General features: G+C 43.5%; 1 protein-coding gene across 1 annotated transcript in view; it reads left to right on the top strand.

Annotated features, from left to right (window-relative positions):
* Window positions 1-3,310, top strand: part of NCKAP1L (NCK associated protein 1 like) — a 97,094-nt gene extending 93,784 nt beyond the window's left edge. The window contains exon 31 of the mRNA XM_060763805.2: window positions 2,084-3,310. Within this exon, the coding sequence (XP_060619788.2) occupies window positions 2,084-2,209 (126 nt within the window). The 3' untranslated portion in view covers window positions 2,210-3,310. The remainder of the gene's footprint in view (window positions 1-2,083) is intronic.
* Window positions 3,311-19,965: the final 16,655 nt, after the last annotated feature.

The following is a 19,965-nucleotide window of genomic DNA, read 5'->3' as shown; positions in this document are numbered from 1 at the left end:
ATTTTGTCCTGTGTTACATCTGAGATCAAACAAAGGTTGCAGAGTTTTGAGGAGGTATTTTAAAACCGGAACCATTCGCTTGCTAGAGGACGTGTGTTCTTGCTATGAAATTCATGCATTTTCTCCATTTTCTGTGAAGAGAATAATGTGTATAATGTGTATCCAGGCAGAATGTACTTGCATATAAGGTCTAGATCAAGGGACCTCAAACTTTTTAAGCAAAGGGGCTGGTTCATGATCCCTCAGACTGTTGGGGACTGGACTATAGTTTGAAAAAAAATTGAAAGAATTCCCATGCACATTGCACATATCTTATTGGTGCATATATATATGTATATCTCTCTGTGTGTATAACAGTGCTCCATGCAGTCATGCCAGCCACATGACCTTGGAGGTATCTTCAGACGACGCTGGCTCTTTGGCTTAGAAATGGAGATGAGCACTAACCCCCAGAGTGGGACACGACTGGACTTAATGTCAGGGGACAATCTTTACCTTTACTCACACACACACACACACACACACATATGAAGGAACAATGGTTTTTTTTTTGTTCATTCGTTCAGTCATCTCCGACTCTTTGTGACCTCATGGACCAGCCCACGCCAGAGCTCCCTGTCGGCCGTCACCACCCCCAGCTCCTTCAAGGTAAGTCCAGTCACTTGAAGGATGCCATCCATCCATCTTGCCCTTGGTCGACCCCTCTTCCTTTTGCCTTCCACTTTCCCCAGCATAATTGTCTTCTCTAGGGAAGGAACAATACAGTATTGAAAATGAACAATGATTTTAACCAATATAAACTTACTAGTGTTTCAATGGGAAATGTGGGCCTGCTTTTAGATGATGAGATAGTCAAGTTAATTAGGATTGTTGTTGTGTGCCTTCAAGTTGTTATAGACTTGGGACCACCTTAAGTCTAAAGTTTAGGGCAAGGTCTGGGTAGATGACCTTGGAGGGCGACATCCGGCCTGTGGACCTTTGTTTGGGTACAGATACAATACAGATAGTTTTTCAGTACTCAGTTTGCCTGGCAGCTGTCTATGCCAGGTAATTAAATGCACGCTTTCGGTGCTTATCATATCATCAGAGACGATGACTAGTGGCCAAGTATGATTGTCTTCCAAAGATAATTCCTAGCGATGGGCTAGAATGACTGAATCGATATCCACCGTCCACGAGCCAGTCCGTAGCTAGCAGCTTTCAGATTTTACTGTTTTGCCCCTGTTGCCACTCGCTGATTGCCGTGGGACTTTTGTTGGTTTTTGTGTTTTGGAAGACGTCTGTGTGTGAGTATGTTTTATGTGTGGTCATCAGTGCACAGCGACAAATGCGAGGATTTGAAAAAGAAGGCCATGATATGGTGAATTAACTGGAGAGGCATCTGTCAGCAGCTCATTGGCTGAGTGTGCCAGGAGCCAGAGTTCTGATTGGCTGCTGCCTCTGGCTAGCTGCTGAGACCAAAAGTTCTAACTGTCATTTTGCCATTTTCTCCCTTTGGACAGTGAAGAAATAGTGTTGGCTGCTAACTATCTTGAAAACTGATCATTTTAAGGCATGAGGCTTATTTTAAAGACTATTTAAAAGGACTATTTTATTCTCTCTGTTCAAAGAGACCAATGTATATATTGTTACTCTGCTTGAACTTTTGAACTAAAGTTAAGCTACCGTTACTTGTTACACAAGCCTGAGTGATATTTTATTATACTGCAGGATATATCTTGATTTAAATACTGTGGTAAAACTTCTGCTCATTCTGCTTATTCACATTTACCAACCCTCACAAAACACATAGTCTTTACAGAAAGAGGTTTTAATCTAATGGCATGTTAACATGACAATCAGTGGTCTCTTGTCCATTGCAGCTTTTGTCCGCCTTCACAGCTGTCGTAACATGGAAATTGTTATCATCTGCCTGTTCTCCCACTGAAGATTGTCCTGAAGAAGACACAGTGTAGCTGTGTCTTGTTAGATGGCTGCCTTCTACTCAGTGGCCAGAAGAATGTCAGTTGGTGATAGCACTGCTACAGAGGACACGATGGTGTTGTGTCTGTGCTTAACATCTCCTTCTGTGTGCCTCTTTCAGCTTGTAGAGGAGTCATCCTTCTTGACAACAGACATGCTGGAGACCTGCTTCCCTTACGTACTGCTGCGTAATGCGTACCGCGAGGTGTCCAGGAGCTCCGCCTTGAACCGGCTTCCTGCACATTGACCTGCTTTCGCTTCACCCATAATTCAAAGGGACATGAGTCACAGTTGCTTGTCAAGACAATAAATCTGAGGTAGACAGGCAGAGCAGTTCAGAATCTAGAGCAGGAGTCTCTTTTATGGGTCTTAGTTTGCTGCCTAATAGCAATAATGTCCATTTGAATGTTCGGCAAGCAAAATGGACAGTGTTGTTTTGACAAGTGAAAATGCTTCCTGTAAAGCAAAGCAGTGAGGATTGATATCCTAATTTCTGTAACAGTTCCATGATGGTTGTCAGTCCTTCTTAGGATGCCTGTTAGCAGAACAGGAGCCAGAGAAGCTACTAAATGCAGCTTTAAAAAATTAGCCATGATGATTGTTATTTTGCCAGCATAACATCCAGCCTTGAGTTTCTCAGTGCTAACATCACTGATCTAAAGCTTGCGTTGTTGCCCCCTACAGAAACCAATCCTAAACCTCACCCTAAACATCGGCATGGGACATTGTGTACATTCTTCCTATCTTTCTCTTGTTTCTTCCACCCCCATCATTATTTGGATTGTAAGCTCCTTTTTTTGCAACATATTATCATATTCTTAACAGTCTGCAATCAAAGTACATGAACTTGAATAATGATTATTTAGTTATCAGATGTAATAACAATTACTGCTTGCAATGAATTGTGCTCAGATATATTAATCCAATCATGTACCCAAAATGTAAGCTGTTTTTACTGTCACATGCTTTGACTTTGAAAAAATCCTAAGAACAGTCATTTGTGAAAAAGTGATGAGATTTTTATTCAGACGATTTCTCCATTTTCTGCACAGTTGTTTTCCACAGGGCCGCATTCAAATGGCTCCATGGTCAGATGAGAGCAGGCAAACAAACAACCAACAGGTATATATGATTGATGGATGACTATCATGTGGATTGACCTCTACCTGAGCATATAACTTTGTCATATGTGACTCATACTTCCTGCAGACTAGCTGATATTCTTCATATTTTCGAAAAAGTGTTTCATGTCTTCCTTTGTAAGAGTTGGCTCAGTGTATTAAAATGTTTCATCTGTTTTGTGTTTAACTACACTTGACCTGCAAATAAAAATAACGAATCCCTGCCAGCCATTGTTTCTGAGACGGAGCCTGGACATAACAGGTTATATTAATTTGTTGGCATTTTGGAATTACATGGGGAAGGTGACTTCACATTTTGATTTTGATTTAATTAGGACCATATGCTCATTAATTTTGGCATAACGAATAGTGGGTTCTAACTCATTATTTTTACGACCTTAACTCTGATCTGAGGCAAGCAACAGTTCAAAGCTTGGGTAGATTTTGCATTGAAATAAGTTCTGGTTTGTAACCCTGTCACAGAACAAGAACTCTTGTTTGGAAACAGGCAAGGTTGAAAGCAAAGTTCTGGTGTACTGTCCTTTGGCCACTTAGCATTAACAAATTATATTTTTGAACCCACTAATGATGGATGAAACTAATTAAGTTCTTTTCAAAAAATAAGTTCTGTTTCAAGAAAAGGAAGACCCAGGAGGGAATGATTTGGAGAAAAAAAGAATGGTCTTCCTTTTCAGCTGCAAATCACCTTGTCCGATCTCATTTATGCGAGCAGATTCCTAGACTCATTAAATGTAGCAGAAAAACAGGATTTAATTTTACAAAACTGAGCTATAGTACTCAGGTTCACATCCTTCCTTCCAACATATCTAGTGCTGCTCTGTGGAGGAATTCATAACCTTCCACTTAATTGTTTTCCATTAACCAGTTTATGGAGATAGCCAAATGTGGGCAAAATGTTTATGAAACAAAACAACGTCAAAACATGGTTTGTGAAGATTGTTTAACTAATCATAGTGCAAGGTTTGAGGATGTGCCTAATCTAAAATGGAAGCAGGTTTATCCAGTCTCAATTGTGTCATAGAGGGAGAAGAAAGAATTGAGCATGAAAAATTGCTGCAGTCCACTTTCTAAATCAAGACATCGCCTTATATTTGAACACTGCCATTGTCATACTGAAAATGGTGCCATGTGGTGGATTGATGAGATATCACTGCTTGTCATGGTATTTGAGTTGGTTGGCCACTAACTGGCAAAAATTGCCTCTCTGATAGAAAGGCTCAGAGGATTATACTCAAGAGATCAGACACAAATCCTAGTATTCTGCGTCTCACAGTGGTCAACCTGATGCATCTGGGATGCTTTAGAATAGAAGTGTTGCAAAGTCCTCTAGATCAAGTTCACCAGAAACTGATGTTCAGGGCTACATGTCTCACTTATTGTAGATAACACAGAATATAGTGCTGAGTTATATACACAGAAAATAAATTTCTACATTTCCATAGGGAAACAGGCCTAAAGCATTCACATTTTCTTAGATTAGAAGAAAGAGTCAGGGATGGGAGGGAGATTTAAGAAGTCATGAATGGTATGGAGAAATTGAGTGGTGCGGGAAGTGATCTACACTGTTCCCTCGCTACTTCAAAGTTCGCTTTTCGCAGAACCGCTGTTTCGTGGGTTTTTGCCTCCTGTCAATGATGGAGTGTGGAAGGGGGTTTCACCCTCCCCCTCAGGAGAGAGGCAACCAATCATAAAAAGAGGGAGTGCTCTGTCTTCCAGGAGCTTGGTTTGCATTGCCCCTTAGAGCCGCCGCAAATTAGCCTCCTGTGGGAGTAAACTGTGCCAGCACGTCCATGACGTCATGAGACTCCACCTCTCTCTCCGCCCCTTTCTCCGCCTCTTTCTCCGTGCCAGCGTGGTTTTTCCTTTGCTAGGGCAGCATTGCCAGCGTACTCTCGTTGTTGAATTCTGTCTCTTTGAATTCTGTTGAATTCTGTATCTCTTTGGTCCAGAGACCGCCCTTTTTCCTGGGGATGAGATCTCCATTTTGGAGAAGCTCTCCTGCCTTCTTCAGTTTAAAAAAAAGCCTCAGATGTGCTTGTGGTCAAGCTAGGCAGCTCGGACAAGCCATTGTGAGTACTTACCCTCTTGCTTTTGAAACTGGTGCTGAGCTTAGATAGGGAAAGGCCTGCTCTTTCTAAAAAATAGCAGCTCAGCACTAGGGGAGAGAATATCCCAGGATTTCTCTGCCATTGGGAGAGGCTCTATTACTTCATCCCCAAGCTAGCTTTGAGCTTAGATAGGGAAAGACCTGCTCTTTCTTATAATAGCAGCTCTGGGCTAGGGTAAAGAATCCCAGGATTTTTCTACCATTGGGTGAAGTTAACTCAGCAGCTGAAGGAAAAAGGAAGGAAAGAACATCTACACGATTTCACAAGTTGACTGTTTGTGTTTGTAACTTCAACAAGCTGTGCCAAGTCTGCCAAGGACTTTGAAAAATAAATATTCTGTTTGATGTTCAAATCTGGAGTGGCCTCAGTTGCTGGGAATCCTAAGCTTCTAAGTAAGGCACTTGCAGTTCACCTGGATAAAGAGAGAAGCACATCTTAGTTTTAACTTTATAGTGTCTTGGTGTGACGGCACAGGGAGAGAGAGGAGATACAAAGCAGTATGTAAATCACGGCCTTATAGCCCTTCCCTTATAGCTTGCAAAAAAGAAAAAAAAGGTGTGTGGTGCCTTTAAATCTTTCCTCACCCTCAGAATGCGCTCTCTCTCTCTCTCTCTCTCTCTATATATATATAGTCCCTACTTTGCGGATTTTCACTTTTTGCGGGTGGTCCTGGAACGTAACACCAGCGATAAGTGAGGGAACACTACTCCCTTTCAAAACCGACTATAAAATTAAGGCTGTGTGTAGTGAAGGGAGGACTTCTTTAAACAATCAGTATGTGAGATAACTGCTGGCAGTGTTGGTGTATGTTTAAGCATCTAGCTAGGTGCATACATGATAGCTTGTAGACAATCAAAGGCGGCATCTGTCTAACCACACGCTGGATATGAAAGTCACCATGACATCTTCCTCTCTATATTTTGTTGGCTCCCTGGCAGAGACAAACCATAGCTTTCAGTCCAACTTTGAAAGTGAATTCCCAGAAGAACTGCTTTAAATAGTGAAACAGCAAATGGGAACTTAAGAGGGCACTGATAATGGTGGCAAAGTTGGCAGCACTCTTCAATAAAGGCAAGAAAAAAAGGCATTTTTTTCATGTTAACCATCTTAAAAGATCAGGCATATTCTTAAGTGACTGCTTTTGCTTCTCATGAAATTCAGTTAAGGGAAATATTTCCTTCACAGGGCAGACTTGAGAAATGTTCCTGCTTGAGACAGAGCAGTGAATTGATGCCCATCTCCTTCCAAAGTGAAAGAGCCTACTACTTAAGGCCAATTGTTTTGTTGGTCCATAATTCAGAAAATCTCCCAAATGTCTCTCCTTCCTGACAGGAAAAATATATATCGAACAATAGGAAATGAATTCAAGACATCTTCAGACTCTTCTGCCTCAAGCAACTCCTTCTTTCTATCCAATAGCAGAGCTTGAACTATTTCTTCCTTAGGCATAGCAATCATATTGCAATGGTGCACATCGGTTGGGACATTAAGAATGAATTATAATCCTGACTATCCAGAGCTGACTCATTCCTGAAAAAAATCCAGGCAGCCAAGAAGAGTAAGACCTGACGAACATACATGTCAGCAAGACCCATGAGGATGTAGAACTTATCGACCGGATGGGAATGATCAAATTTGAATATTTCTCTAGAGAGATGCTCATGTCCACTCAGTACTGCTGCTCCATTGAAAATAGGAAGTAGATGTATTGTCAAAGGCGTTCGTAGCCGGAATCACTGGGTTGTTGTAGGTTTTTCAGGCTGTATGGCCATATTCTAGAAGCATTCTCTCCTGACGTTTCACCTGCATCTATGGCAGGCATCCTGAGAGGTTTATTTATTTATTTATTTACCGTATTTATATAGTCCCTTTCTCAGCCCGAAGGCGACTCAAGGCGGTTTACAATCAGCATAATTCAATGCCCCCAACAACATAAAATATAATTTAAAATATTAACATATAATATAAACCATATAAAAAGAATAGGAACAAAAAAACCCCAAAAGGCTGTGAGGGAGTAGATGTTTATGGCTCCAATCTCGTGCCTCTTTTCTCAGCAAGACTTAAGCCTTGAAGGATCACTGTTGGTCAGTAGTGGATAATTTATTTGGTAGACCTGAAGTCCACTTGGTTGAAGGCAGCTTTCTACATTCATAAAGCAGAAAGCGTATTTCTTATTTTGAAAACTTTTTTTTCTTTTGCGTGATAGTTCTTTAGAGATAAAGCACTCTGTAGAGAAGCAGATGCACTAGCAACATTTCAGATAATTTGAGGTGGATGTCTGGTCCAGTAAAAGGAAACACATTTGTGAAGAAACCAAGACAATTTCCCCATGATTTGTAGGAGGCCAGGAAAAAGAAAGAAAGAAAGAAAGAAAGAAAGAAAGAAAGAAAAGGACCAATGCAAGCAAAGTACATCGGATGATATATGGTATTCGCAGAATCTTTTAAGTAATAATTTTTCAGGCACTAGCTTCATATATTCTTTTGAAAAATGGCAACTGGGATTTCGTGCCCTTCAGATGCACCATGTCAGCACGGCTATATTGGAATGCATTAGGATGGAAATTATTACAGCAATATCTCTGCTTGAACACTAGCTGAGACTCCAGACAGCCTTGCCTTCCGCATATGTAGTGCCTGTGATGATGAGTGCTCTTGTATATCCCCTAACCTCACTTGTACTCTGAAAAGTAAGTGACTGTCACCTGAACTTACTGCACACCCAGCTATACATTCACAAAAAGGCTGTTATCCACCCAGAGGTCAACTTCCTTGTCAGTTCTTACAAAATGGCCTCTTATGAATCTAGAACAGCCTCAGTAGAAGATAATGTGACAAAATTGCTTCTCATTGTGAACAAGGGGTTTAGAAAATATTTTTCTAAAAAGTAGCAATACAGTAGAGTCTTGCTTACCCAACATAGACGGGCTGGCAGAACATTACATAAGCGAAAATGTTGGATAATAAGAAGGGATTAAGGAAAAGTCTATTAAACATCAAATTACAATGTTCCTTCACTTATTGTGGGGGTTCCGTTCCAGGACCACCCACAATAAGTGAAAACTTGTAAAGTAAGGATGCCATATTAATTTTAATATTTATACATTATTTATGTGTTATTTTCTTACTCGCGCTTCCTTACCCGCCTCCCAGACCATTCCAAGGGTGCCTGCCTGCCTCCCTGGCCTCCGCAGACACCTGCAGAGCCTATGGACCCATGCAGGCAGCAGCAGGTCAGGGAGGCATTCCTTCCCCGCCACATCTCAAGTTGCCACACTTCCGGGGTCTGTAGAGGCCAGGGAAGCAGGCCTTCCCTGTCGCACCTCAAGCCCCCACATTTACAGGGTCTGTGGAGGCCAGGGAGGCAGGCCTTCCCCGCCGCACCTTAAGCTGCCGCACTTCCGGGGTATGTGGAGGCCAGGGAGGCAGGCCTTCCCCGCTGCACCTCAAGCTGCCACATTTTCAGCGTCTGTGGAGGCCAGGGAGGCAGGCCTTCCCCACCGCATCTCAAGCCGCCGCACTTCCAGGGTCTGTGGAGGCCAGGGAGGCAGGCCTTCCCCGCCGCACCTCAAGCCGCCGCACTTCCGGGGTCTGTGGAGGCCAGGGACACAGGCCTTCCCCGCCGCACCTCAAACTGCCACATTTTCAGGGTCTATGGAGGCCAGGGAGGCAGGCCTTCCCCGCTGCATCTCAAGCCGCCGCACTTCCAGGGTCTGTGGAGGCCAGGGAGGCAGGCCTTCCCCGCCGCACCTCAAGCCGCCACACTTCCGGGGTCTGTGGAGGCCAGGGAGGCAGGCCTTCCCTGCCGCACCTCAAGACGCCGCACTTCCAGGGTTTGTGGAGGCCAGGGAGGTAGGCCTTCCCCGCCACGCCTCAGGCCGCCACACTTCAGGGGTCCCTGGCCTCTACTGGATGTAAATATTTTATTTTTTAATTAATATTTTCAAAAACCCGCGAAACAGCGAATCCGCTAAAAGCTAACTGCGAAGTAGCGAGGGAACACTGTATGTTATGATTTTACAAATTAAGCACCAAAACATGTTTTACAACACAACCACAGAAAAAGCAGTTCAATACACAGTAACATTATGTAGTGATTATTATATTTACGAATTTAGTACAATTGTTCTCACAATTTCTAATGGCTGGTAAACTGGCTGGGACTTCTGGGAGATGAAGTCCAAAACTACTGGAGGAGCAAAGGTTGGGAACCACTGCTCTACAACATCCACTTTTGCCCAAAGCGAATAAAGCTTCTGATCCTTGCCTTGACCCTGCCATGTTTTATTTCGGATTGGAGCTCAGGCATGCTGAGAACTCAAACCTGTGATTTTAGCAGAGTGGAAACCAAACCACATACCAGCAGAAACAGAAATAAGCTGGTTAATACATGGTACCAATGAATGCATAGTACACTGCATTTCAGAGGAAGGAACTTGCAAAACTACCTTTTGAATATTTCCTAAAAAAGCCCTATGAAATTTATGCGGTCACTATAAGTCAACAGGCAACTTGAGGATTCCTTTTATACGTATGGACAAAAAAGGGAAAGTGGGTGGATGAGAGCGAAACTGGGACATTTTAAGAGCAGTTGAAAAAGTGGGATGAAGGGATTAATTGGGACAGTTGGAGGGTATGTAGTAGAATGACTTGCCTGTTTTAAAACATTTCAACCCATTCCCATCAAGCAACTAATTTGCTATGCAGCAAGCTAAATATTCAAATAAGTTGCCAACCGAAAGGGAATGTTTGACAATGATGCTTTGCGCCCACCCCCTCCAAAAAAACCCCTCCCATTGCCCTGCTCCTGTCATTCTCTGAATGGAACCTGCGGTGATCTCAACTCAGGCAACCAATGCCATGAACGATGGATGGATTTAATTATACAGTGTTTGTTTGTTTATCATCAACCATCTGAGCTCGGTAGGACTAATATTTAATTTCAATACATATCCATATATATATCAATGCTGTGTTCTGCATCCCAACTAACTGGGAAGGAAGATGGGGAAAGGGACTTGTCAAGATATGCCTTTCTTACAATGGGGAAAACTATTAATATCCCCTATGGCAGCGTTCGGGACCCCTGGGAGAGGCTACCAGTGGTTCTCAACCTGGGGTCCCCAGATGTTTTTGGTCTTCAACTCCCAGAAATCCTAACAGCTGGTAAACTGGCTGGGATTTCTGGGAGTTGTAGACCAGAAACATCTGGGGACCCCAGGTTGAGAACCACATACCTTACATCATCAGATGTTCCACCACAACCCAAATTCCCTCATGTGTCACTACAAAGGCAATGAAGGGCCCCTCCGCTTGCCCAGGGACATTGCTAGAGATTTATAAGATGTGATGCACAGACCTACTGGGGACAAATTTACAAAAGCTAATGCAGTACAAGGAAAAATATTTCCAGAGGTGTGGGAAACAGACATGGGCAATGCCTGGGAGCTATAGGCTCAGGGATAGCTATACCCAACTAAGCTGTCCCAGGCCAGTGCATTTGTCTCCCATTTGTTCTGGTCCTTATACAATATTCTAATTTTCATCTCCTATCTTCCGCATTTGCCTTCAGCTTATTTCAGTTGCTGTAAAGTGAATGAGAAGTGCAAAAAGTAATTTGTACTCAGCAGGGAGGGGAGGAGAGGACATATCTTTCTCTAACCAGGCAAAAGCAAACATCTGCAGTCTGTTCTAGATTCTGAGTTCTTCCTCAATAATATCATGTGTCATCTTGGGAGCACCCAGTGGCGCAATGGGTTAAACCCTTGTGCCGGCAGGACTGCTGATTGAAAGGTTGGTGGTTCGAATCCGGAGAGCATGATGAGCTCCCATCTGTTAGCTCCAGCTTCTCGTGCGAGGACATGAGAGAACCCTCCCACAGAATGGTAAAACATCTGAGCATCCCCTGGGCAATGTCCTTGCAGACAGCCAATTCTCTCACACCAGAAGCGACTTGCAGATTCTCAAGTCGCTCCTGACATTAAAAAATTGCCACCTTGATCACAATCTGGTTCTGCTTGACCACACACACACCACTTTCAATTTGTGAAATGTTGGAGGAGGTTATGTTTTCCCCCCTCTCACATTGCACTACCTCACATCAATCCAGGAAGCAATGAGAGTCAGAGAAAAGCAGCCTTTTCCCAAAGGAGAGCTCATAGCATTGCCTATTATCTGATGGAGCAGCTGCCAAAACTCAAATCCAGCAGTCACAACCTCTGAGGCACAGGAAGGAGGGTGCCCAGCAAATAAAAATGCTTTTATTAAGCATGGTGGCTTCCCTTCCGAAGGCATTTCCAGGCTTCACACGGGACAATGTTTTGTCATAGTGTCCAAGTAGGCTTTGATGTTTCCTGGCCATCACCCTGTAAATCACAGCTTCCGACAGGTTGGGACATCAGCAAAACAACCTTTTTCTCCTTGAACAGTGAATGACTCAATTTAGATAATGCATTTGCTGTGGAATGATAATTTTCTTCCATGCTCTGGTTCCTCTCAGAGTAATCATTGCTTCCGATATGTCTTGTGGTGAGCTCCTATGTGTGTTTTGCACTCAGGGGCGGCTCATCCATTACGCAAAGTAAGCGGCCGCGGAACACTTTTGTTTTGCCGGGGCGCAGAGGCACCTCTGTAAATGCCCCTCGACCAGGAGCGGCTCAACACAGTAAACAGATTACACGAGTGCGTAGGGCGCTAGGACCCAGAGGCGCCCGGGCATGGCAGCCCAGGAAATACTGCGCCTGCGCATGGGGCTCTCAGTGAGAGAGCACGAAGCTGCACGTGGAGCGCGAGAGGGCTCTGCAGCACACTGATAGAAGTTCGCCAGTTGAAAGACAGAGGTATGAAGGCTGCCTTTGGCCTCCTTCCTTAGCTACCTCCTTCCTTCCTTCCAACAGAGTGCCTGGCCCACGCTGTGCCGCTGCTGCTCCTGGTGGGGGCCACCTTAGGCCTCCTTCCCTGGGCCTCCCTTCGTTCTCCAACCCCAGTGAAGCGACTGGCTCACTGAAAAGAGCAAGGAGGGAGGAGGAGGAGCCCCCCAGCCGCCTTCCTTCTGCTGCTTCGTTCCTTCCTGGACCCACGGAGCTACACAAACCTGCCTGCCGTTTGCCTGTTTGATGCAACCAATTTGCATCTCACGTATAGTTTCCTTTTTAATGTTTTAGTTTATGTGCAGAGCCCAAATAAGCAGAGGAATTTAGATAACTATTTCTTCTGGGAGATGGAGCTCAAGAGGAATAATTATAATATAATATAATAACAACGAAATAACAACAATAATAGAACGAGGGCAGTTAAAGAGATTTTGCCCAACTGCATCCCTCCTTAAGAAGAAGTATAATAATAATAATAATAATAATCCAGCAGATAGATCTTGTTTGCTGTGACATAACTGTGCTTTTGTATCAATAAACTAACCCAATCGAGCCATCATGCCAGTTGAAGGGATTGTGCCCAACTGCATCCCTTCTTGCTCCCCTCTCATTTGTAGGGTCCTGAAAGGGTTAACCAGGCCTGTGAGCAGCCCCGCCTCCCTCCTTCCCTTCTTGCTCCATTCAGTGTTTATATCGCCCCAGCGAACTTCTGCTCGCCCTGCAGCCAAGCCGGGAACACCTCTCCGCCCCAATGACGCCAGTGAGAAGAGAGGGAGGCAGCTAGCTGCACAACCCTCTGCCGGGAAGGGTCGGGTGGGTGGGTGGTTCTTCTTGCGAGACAGGCTGTTATAGCACACTTGGGCAAACTTTGACCCTCCAGGTGTTTTAGACTTCAACTCCCACAATTCCCAAAACACCTGGAGGGCCCAAGTTTGCCCATTCCTTCTTCTCTCCCTCCCTCCCTTCCTTCCTTCCTTCCCCCTCCCTTGCAAAGCTTTGCAGGGATCTTTACTGGGATTTTTTTTTGGTAAAATGAGTTATTACTAATAATAGAAAAACCACAATAAAAGCCCAACATGTGGCAATCCAGCTTCAATAATAATAAGAGTTGGGAGGGACCTCAAGGGCCATCCAGTCCAACCTCCTTCAGCTTTAATACAGGAAAACCCTGCCAAGAAGCAAGAAAAGCACATTCAAATCATCTCAACAGATGTCCATCCAGCCTCTATTTCAAAGCCTTCAAAGAAAGGAACCTCCAACACACTCCAGGGCAGAGAAGGAGAGTTCCACTGCTGAACAGCTCTCCTTACAGCCAGGAAGTTCTTCCTCATGTTCATCTGGAATCTCCTTTCTTTCCTGTAGTTTGAAGCCATTGTTCCAGTGTGTCCTAGTCTCCCAAGGCAGGAGAAAACAAGCCTGCTCCCTCTTTAGGACTTCCCCTCATATATTGATCCATGGCCCTCATCGTGTTTCCCCTCAGCCTTCTGTTTTGCAGGCTAAATATGCCCAGCCCTTTAAGCCACTCCTCATTGGGCTTGTTCTCCAGACCTTTGATTGTTTTAGTTGCCCTCCTCTGAACACTTCCCATCTTAGAGTCAACCTCTCCCTTCAATGGTGGTGCCCAGAATTAGACACAGTGATTCCAGGTGTAGTTTGACCAAGGCAAAATAATAATAATAATACTTTATTTATTCCCCGCTACCATCTCCCCAGGGGACTCAGTGCAGCTTACATGAGGCCGAGCACACAACACATCAATAATAAAAGCAATAACAGTAATACAAAACAATAAAATAAAAGTCATAACAGAGAATAGAACAGAGGGGTAGCATTACTTCCCTGGATCTAGACACTAGACTCCTATTTATGCAGGCCAAAAACCCATTGGCACAGAAAATTCTGGAAGGGTTTGGTGGGCCTTGAGTTTGGGAGTTGTAGTTCACCCACATCCAGAGAGCACTGTGGACTCAAACAATGATGGATCTGGACCAAACTTGGCACGAATACTCCATATGCCCAAATGTGAACACAGATAGAGTGTGGGGGGAAAAAAAACCTTGACATTTGAGAATTGTAGTTACTGGAATTTATAGTACACTGACAATCAAAGAGCATTCTGAAACCAAACAAAGATAGAATTGGGCCACAGAGCACGTGGGTATTCTGTGTTGCCACACAGAACACCCATGACCAACAGAAAATACTGTGTTTTCTGGTGGTTGTTGGCGACCCTTCTGACACTCCCTTGCAACTCCCCAGGGGTCCCGACCCCCAGGTTGAGAAATGCTGCCTTAAGGCCATCCAGTCCAATGCCCTTCACCAGGGCAAGAAAACATAATCAAAGCCCTCCTGACAAAGGGCCATACAGCCATGGAGATAGATAGATAGATAGATAGATAGATAGAGGTATGATTCACACACACAAACACACATACATATGTATATGACAGATATAATATTGACCCCTAAAGAAGGATAATAATACGTTGCATGTTCCAGAGTAGGCAAACCAGATAATCTCCACATCAACACTGACAAAGAAACAACAAGGAATACTGTTTACCCACAAGCATCAAGACATTACATCTATTAGAAACCAACACTTTTTCATTACTTTATTTTCCAGATCACCAGACTGGGCCACAGCAATGCGTGGCAGGGGACAGCTAGTGTGTGTGTGTGTGTATGGATGGCATGGGCCAACTTTGGCCCTCCATGTGTTTTGGACTTCAACTCCCACAATTCCAAACAGCCAGTAGGAAGTCCAAAGTACTTGGAGGGCCAAAATGTGTCCATGCCCCCCATATATATACATATACATATACATACATACATACATATATATATATATAAATTTTCAATAATTGGTTGGGGGGGGGCACCAAAATGCTGTTTGCTTACCATTGAAAATTACCTAGGGCCGCCTCTGTTTGCACTGGAACAGTCTTTTCTCTGGATCATATCTGCAAGAGAAAAGCTGAGTGACAGGGGTTTCAAGACAGGAAAAATGCCAGTATACAGACTTTTGCTCAGACATAAAAAGCAGCATCTGAAGCAGCTGGGAAAGAGCTGGAACACAGGGTGTCTCCATTGTCCTGAACCAGATGGGTCATTTTGACTGTGAAAGTATTTTCAAATGGGGGTTGCATACAGGTTCCTTCTGGAAGCCCACCTGAGGTATCTGATACATTTATAAACAGGAAGCAAAGGAAGAAAAACACCTGGAAGGAAAACTGGGTTGAACTGTTCCAGCTATCAAGCTCTGAATGTAAGCCACCCAGCCAAGTGTGCGCAATAAATTAATGAAAATTCATGAAAGCTGCTACAGTTTTCTACAGTTTGTAATTGGCAAAGGGATTTCAAGCCTTTTTTCATAGAATCATAGAGTTGGAAGAGACCTTATGGGCCATCCAGTCCAACCCTCTGCCAAGAAGCAGGAAAATCACATCCAAAGCACCCCCAACAGATGGCCACCCTGTCTCTGTTTAAAAGCCTCCCAAGATGAAGCCTCCATCACACTCCGGGGCAGAGAGTTCCACTACTGAACAGCTCTCACAGTCAGGAAGTTCTTCCTCATGTTCAGGTGGAATCTCCTTTCCTGTAGTTTGAAGCCATTGTTTATTTATTTACTATATTTGTTTATTGCTCCTCTCAGCCTTCCGGTGACTCGAGGCGGTTACAAGGCAAAATTAAATGCCACTAAGAACACAATTACAATATAAAACGTCAACATCAATAAAATCATAACACTATAATAAAACATAATTAAATAAATACTCATTAAAACAATGTCCAGTCCTGTCATGTAGATGTTCCGTTCTTATGTCCGTTACTCAGTATTCGCAAATGCCTGCTCAAATAGCCATGTCTTAAGATTGTTCCGAAACTCTAGGAGCAAAGAAACCGATCTGATCTCCTTAGGAAGGGCGTTCCATTGTTCCGCTTCCTAGTCTCCAGGGCAGCAGAAAACAAGCCTGCTCACTCCTCCCTATGACTTCTCCTCACATATTTATGCATGGCCAACATGTCTCCTTTCAGCCTTCTCTTTTGCAGGCTAAACACACCCAGCTCTTTAAGCCACTTCTCATAGGTCTTGTTCTCCAGACCCTTGCTCATTTTCATCGCCCTTCTGTGGACACATTCCAGCTTGTCAATATCTTCCTTCAGTTGCAATGCCCAGAATTGGACACAGTATTCCAGGTGTGGTCTGATCTAGGCAGAATAGAGGGGTAGCATGGCTTCCCTGAATCTAGACACTATACTACCATTTATGCAGGCCAAAATCCTATTTATTTTTTGAGTTGCCTCATCACATTGTTGACTCATGTTTAACTTGTGTCCACGAGGACTCCAACATCATTTTCACACATATTGCTATCAAGCCAGGCATCCCCCATTCTGTATATTTGCATTTCATTTTTTTTGCCTAAGTGGAGTGTCTTGCATTTGTCCCTGTTGAACTTCATTTTGTTAGTTCGGGCCCATCCCTCTAATCTGTTAAGATCATGTTGAATTCGGTTCAATTTGTAAAATCCTTTTTCTGGTTTCTCTTGGTCAAAACAGGAGGGTCAGGTTGGCCCATATCCTCCAATATTTCACAGATTAAAAACTGGGACATGTGCAGTTAAACAACCTCACAGTATGGTCAAGATGCCAAACTTATTAATAAAGAAAAACAGACAAACTAAGGGAGTATACAGTGATTTACTTTTGGCAAAGCCTACTAGGAAAGACAAGAGTGTGTCCCCTCCTCTCATCTTCACTATGCTTAATTAACTGAATGCAAACGACTTTTGGAGTTTGAATTCCAATTTCAGCAACTGAAGTTAAGCTGAGGACAAAAGGGAAAAGTTAGAGAAGAGATAACCGGGACCCTTTAACACCTGGTGAAAAAGTGGGATGAATTGAGACTATACAGTTGAAGGGATCTTGGTGGATTAGTGTGCGTGCATTGGTGGTGGGAAATCCTTGTGGTCTCCGTTTGTTTTCCTAGCCACTTCTGCTGGAAATGGAGCGGGAGAGATATGACAATTGGCTTAATCAACATAGCTGGCTTAAATAAATAAATGTTTAACAAAAATGATACATAGCTCCACATACTCAGTAATCAATGCTGATAAACATAGAATCATAAAATCATAGAGTTGGAAGAGACCTCATGGGTCATACAGCAACCTCCTGCCAAGAAGCAGGAAAATTGCATTCATAGCACCCCCAACAGATGAAAATCCAGCCTCTGTTTAAAAGCCTCCAAAGAAGGAGCCTCCACCATACTCCGGGGCAGAGATGGAATTTCCTTTCTTGTAGTTTGAAGCCATTGGTCCATTGCGTCCTAGTCTCCAGGACGGCAGAAAACACACTTGCTCCCTATGACTTCCTCTCACATACTTATACACAGGGGCGGCTCAACCCATTACGCAAAGTAAGCATTTGCAGTATAGTTGATTTTGCCCAGGGGTGCTTTTGATGCGCTCTTGGGGGAAAATAGACCTTGACATATGCGAATTGTAGTTACTGGGATGTATAGTTCACCTACAATCAAAGAGCATTCTGAACTCCACCAATGATGGAATTGAACCAAATATGGCACACAGAACTCCCACAACGAACAGAAAATATATATCAGTGATTTGTTTGGGGGGGAGGGTGCCAAAATACTGTTTGCTTACCATTGAAAATTACCTAGGGCCTCCTCTGCTTATACATGGCTACCATGTCTCCTCTCAGCCTTCTCTTCTGAAGGCTAAACATACCCAGCTCTTTAAGCCACTCCTCATAGAGCTTGTTCTCAAGACCCTTGATCATTTTAGTCGCCCTCCTCTGGACACATTCCAGCTTATCAACATCTCCCTTCAATTGTGCCCAGAAGTGGACACAGTATTCCAGGTGTGGTCTAACCAAGGCTGAATAGAGGGGGAGCATGACTTCCCTGGATCTCCAGAGTCTTCCAATTGAAATTTAGAGATCACCACTTCGGGACATAGTATCTAATTTTTATCCTAAATTACATGAATTAAAAAAAATGCATACACAAACAGTCGTAGCTCAATAAAGCCTCTGGCAAAGAGGCTCCTTCTTACAAAGGGTTGTTGTAGGTTTTTTCGGGCTATATGGCCATGTTCTAAAGGAATTCTCTCCTGACATTTCGCCTGCATCTATGGCAAGCATCCTCAGAGATAGACTTTTACAAAGTCTTTTTAACCACCAGCCTCCCCCGCTTCCTTTTCCCTTCCCCTTCCTAGAAGATTTTAAGAAGCATCTGCATTGGGAAGATGGTGAAAGAGGGCTTCAGAAAGCTAGTCTTTCCGTCTTGGTTGCAGCTGTGTGGCTGCAGTAAACAATATGAAATGATTTCAGGTACTGTAAGAATCTTATGATCACTAAACAGAAATCATAAGAAACTGGCAAGAGATAGTTATATCGTTCTTGGATGCATTTTGGTAGAAGCTTTCAAGGGGTCTCTAGAAGGTTCAACGTGTGTGCTTTTTATGTAAAGCAAGACGTTCCTGATCTGGTTGTTTTTGTCTACACATGCATATTTTTAGTATCGGATGAAAGTTTTGCTGAAATATATTGAACTGCTCTGTTGTTGTCATGAGAATCTATCCATATTCTTTCCATGTTATTTCTGTCTCTGGTATCATATTTTTGGTTAAAGTGGGAGTATCCAAAACACATGTACTTTGTTCACTGAAGTATACCTGTAAAATGCAAATTTATTGGCCTGATTTGCTGAAAACCTTGATTGAATTAAATATATTTGCTAGCTCTACCTATATTTCTATCTAAGGTGATAACATAGGCTGCAGACATGTAGCCGGGGGGTGGGGTGGGGTGGGGGCTTGAGAGGCTTCACGCCCCCCCCCCCCGAAATTCTCATGGTGGTTCACGAAAAGGCCTTACTGGTGCATTATTTAAACTGTTATGTTTATTCATATCATGATCTCATCACCATACTCAATATTTCCCATATGCATGGGGGTATTGGGGTAATGATACAAAAGGTTTGCTAGGGTAGACCCTCTTTCACACAGACTCAGCCCCCCCCCCCCAAAACTCAGCCCCCCCCCCCTGAATTGAAATCCTGGCTACGGGCCTGATAGGCTGTATCTACTATTGAGCATGTTCATAGAATCATAGAATCATAGAGTTGGAAAAGACCTCATGGTCAGCCAGTCCAACCCCCCTGCCAAGAAGCAGGAAAATCGCATTCAAAGCACCCCCGACAGATGGCCATCCAGCCTCTGTTTAAAAGCTTCCAAAAAGTTTCCACCACACTCCAGGGCAGAGAGTTCCACTGCTGAATGTCTCTCATAGTCAGGAAGTTCTTCCTAATGTTCAGGTGGAATCTCATTTCCTGTAGTTTGAAGCCATTGCTCTGCGTCCTAGTCTCCAGGGCAGCAGAAAACAAGGTTGCTCTTTCCTCTCTATGACTTCCTCTCATATATTTATACATGGCTTTCGCATCTCCTCTCAGCCTTCTCTTCTTCAGGCTAAACATGCCCAGCTCTTTAAGCCGCTCCTCATAGGGCTTGTTCTCCAGACCCTTGATCATTTTAGTCGCCCTCCTCAGACTCAAGACTCCATTTTGTTATCAGTATGATTTTGGGCTTCAATGAAAACAGGTATGCTTTTGGACTTCAACAGAAGCAGATGTCATTTGGACTTACGCAGGGACAGTTTACTATATGTGTGCTTTGAGAAGCAGTAAATACAATTATATAGTTTGGACTTTCATAAGATGTATACCTAAAGACTTTGGACTATGGACTCTTGATTAAGAAGGATGCCTTGTGTTCTTGACACATAGAAGCCACATCATATCTATAAATGTGCCTGTATGCTGAATTAATACAAGATGTTTGTGAATAAACAAGAT

The sequence above is a fragment of the Anolis sagrei genome, chromosome 2 (genome assembly GCF_037176765.1).
Source record: "Anolis sagrei isolate rAnoSag1 chromosome 2, rAnoSag1.mat, whole genome shotgun sequence".
Taxonomy (NCBI): Eukaryota; Metazoa; Chordata; class Lepidosauria; order Squamata; family Dactyloidae; genus Anolis; species Anolis sagrei.
The sequence above is the reverse complement of the archived record's forward strand: the minus strand, read 5'-3'. Positions and strand labels throughout refer to the sequence as shown.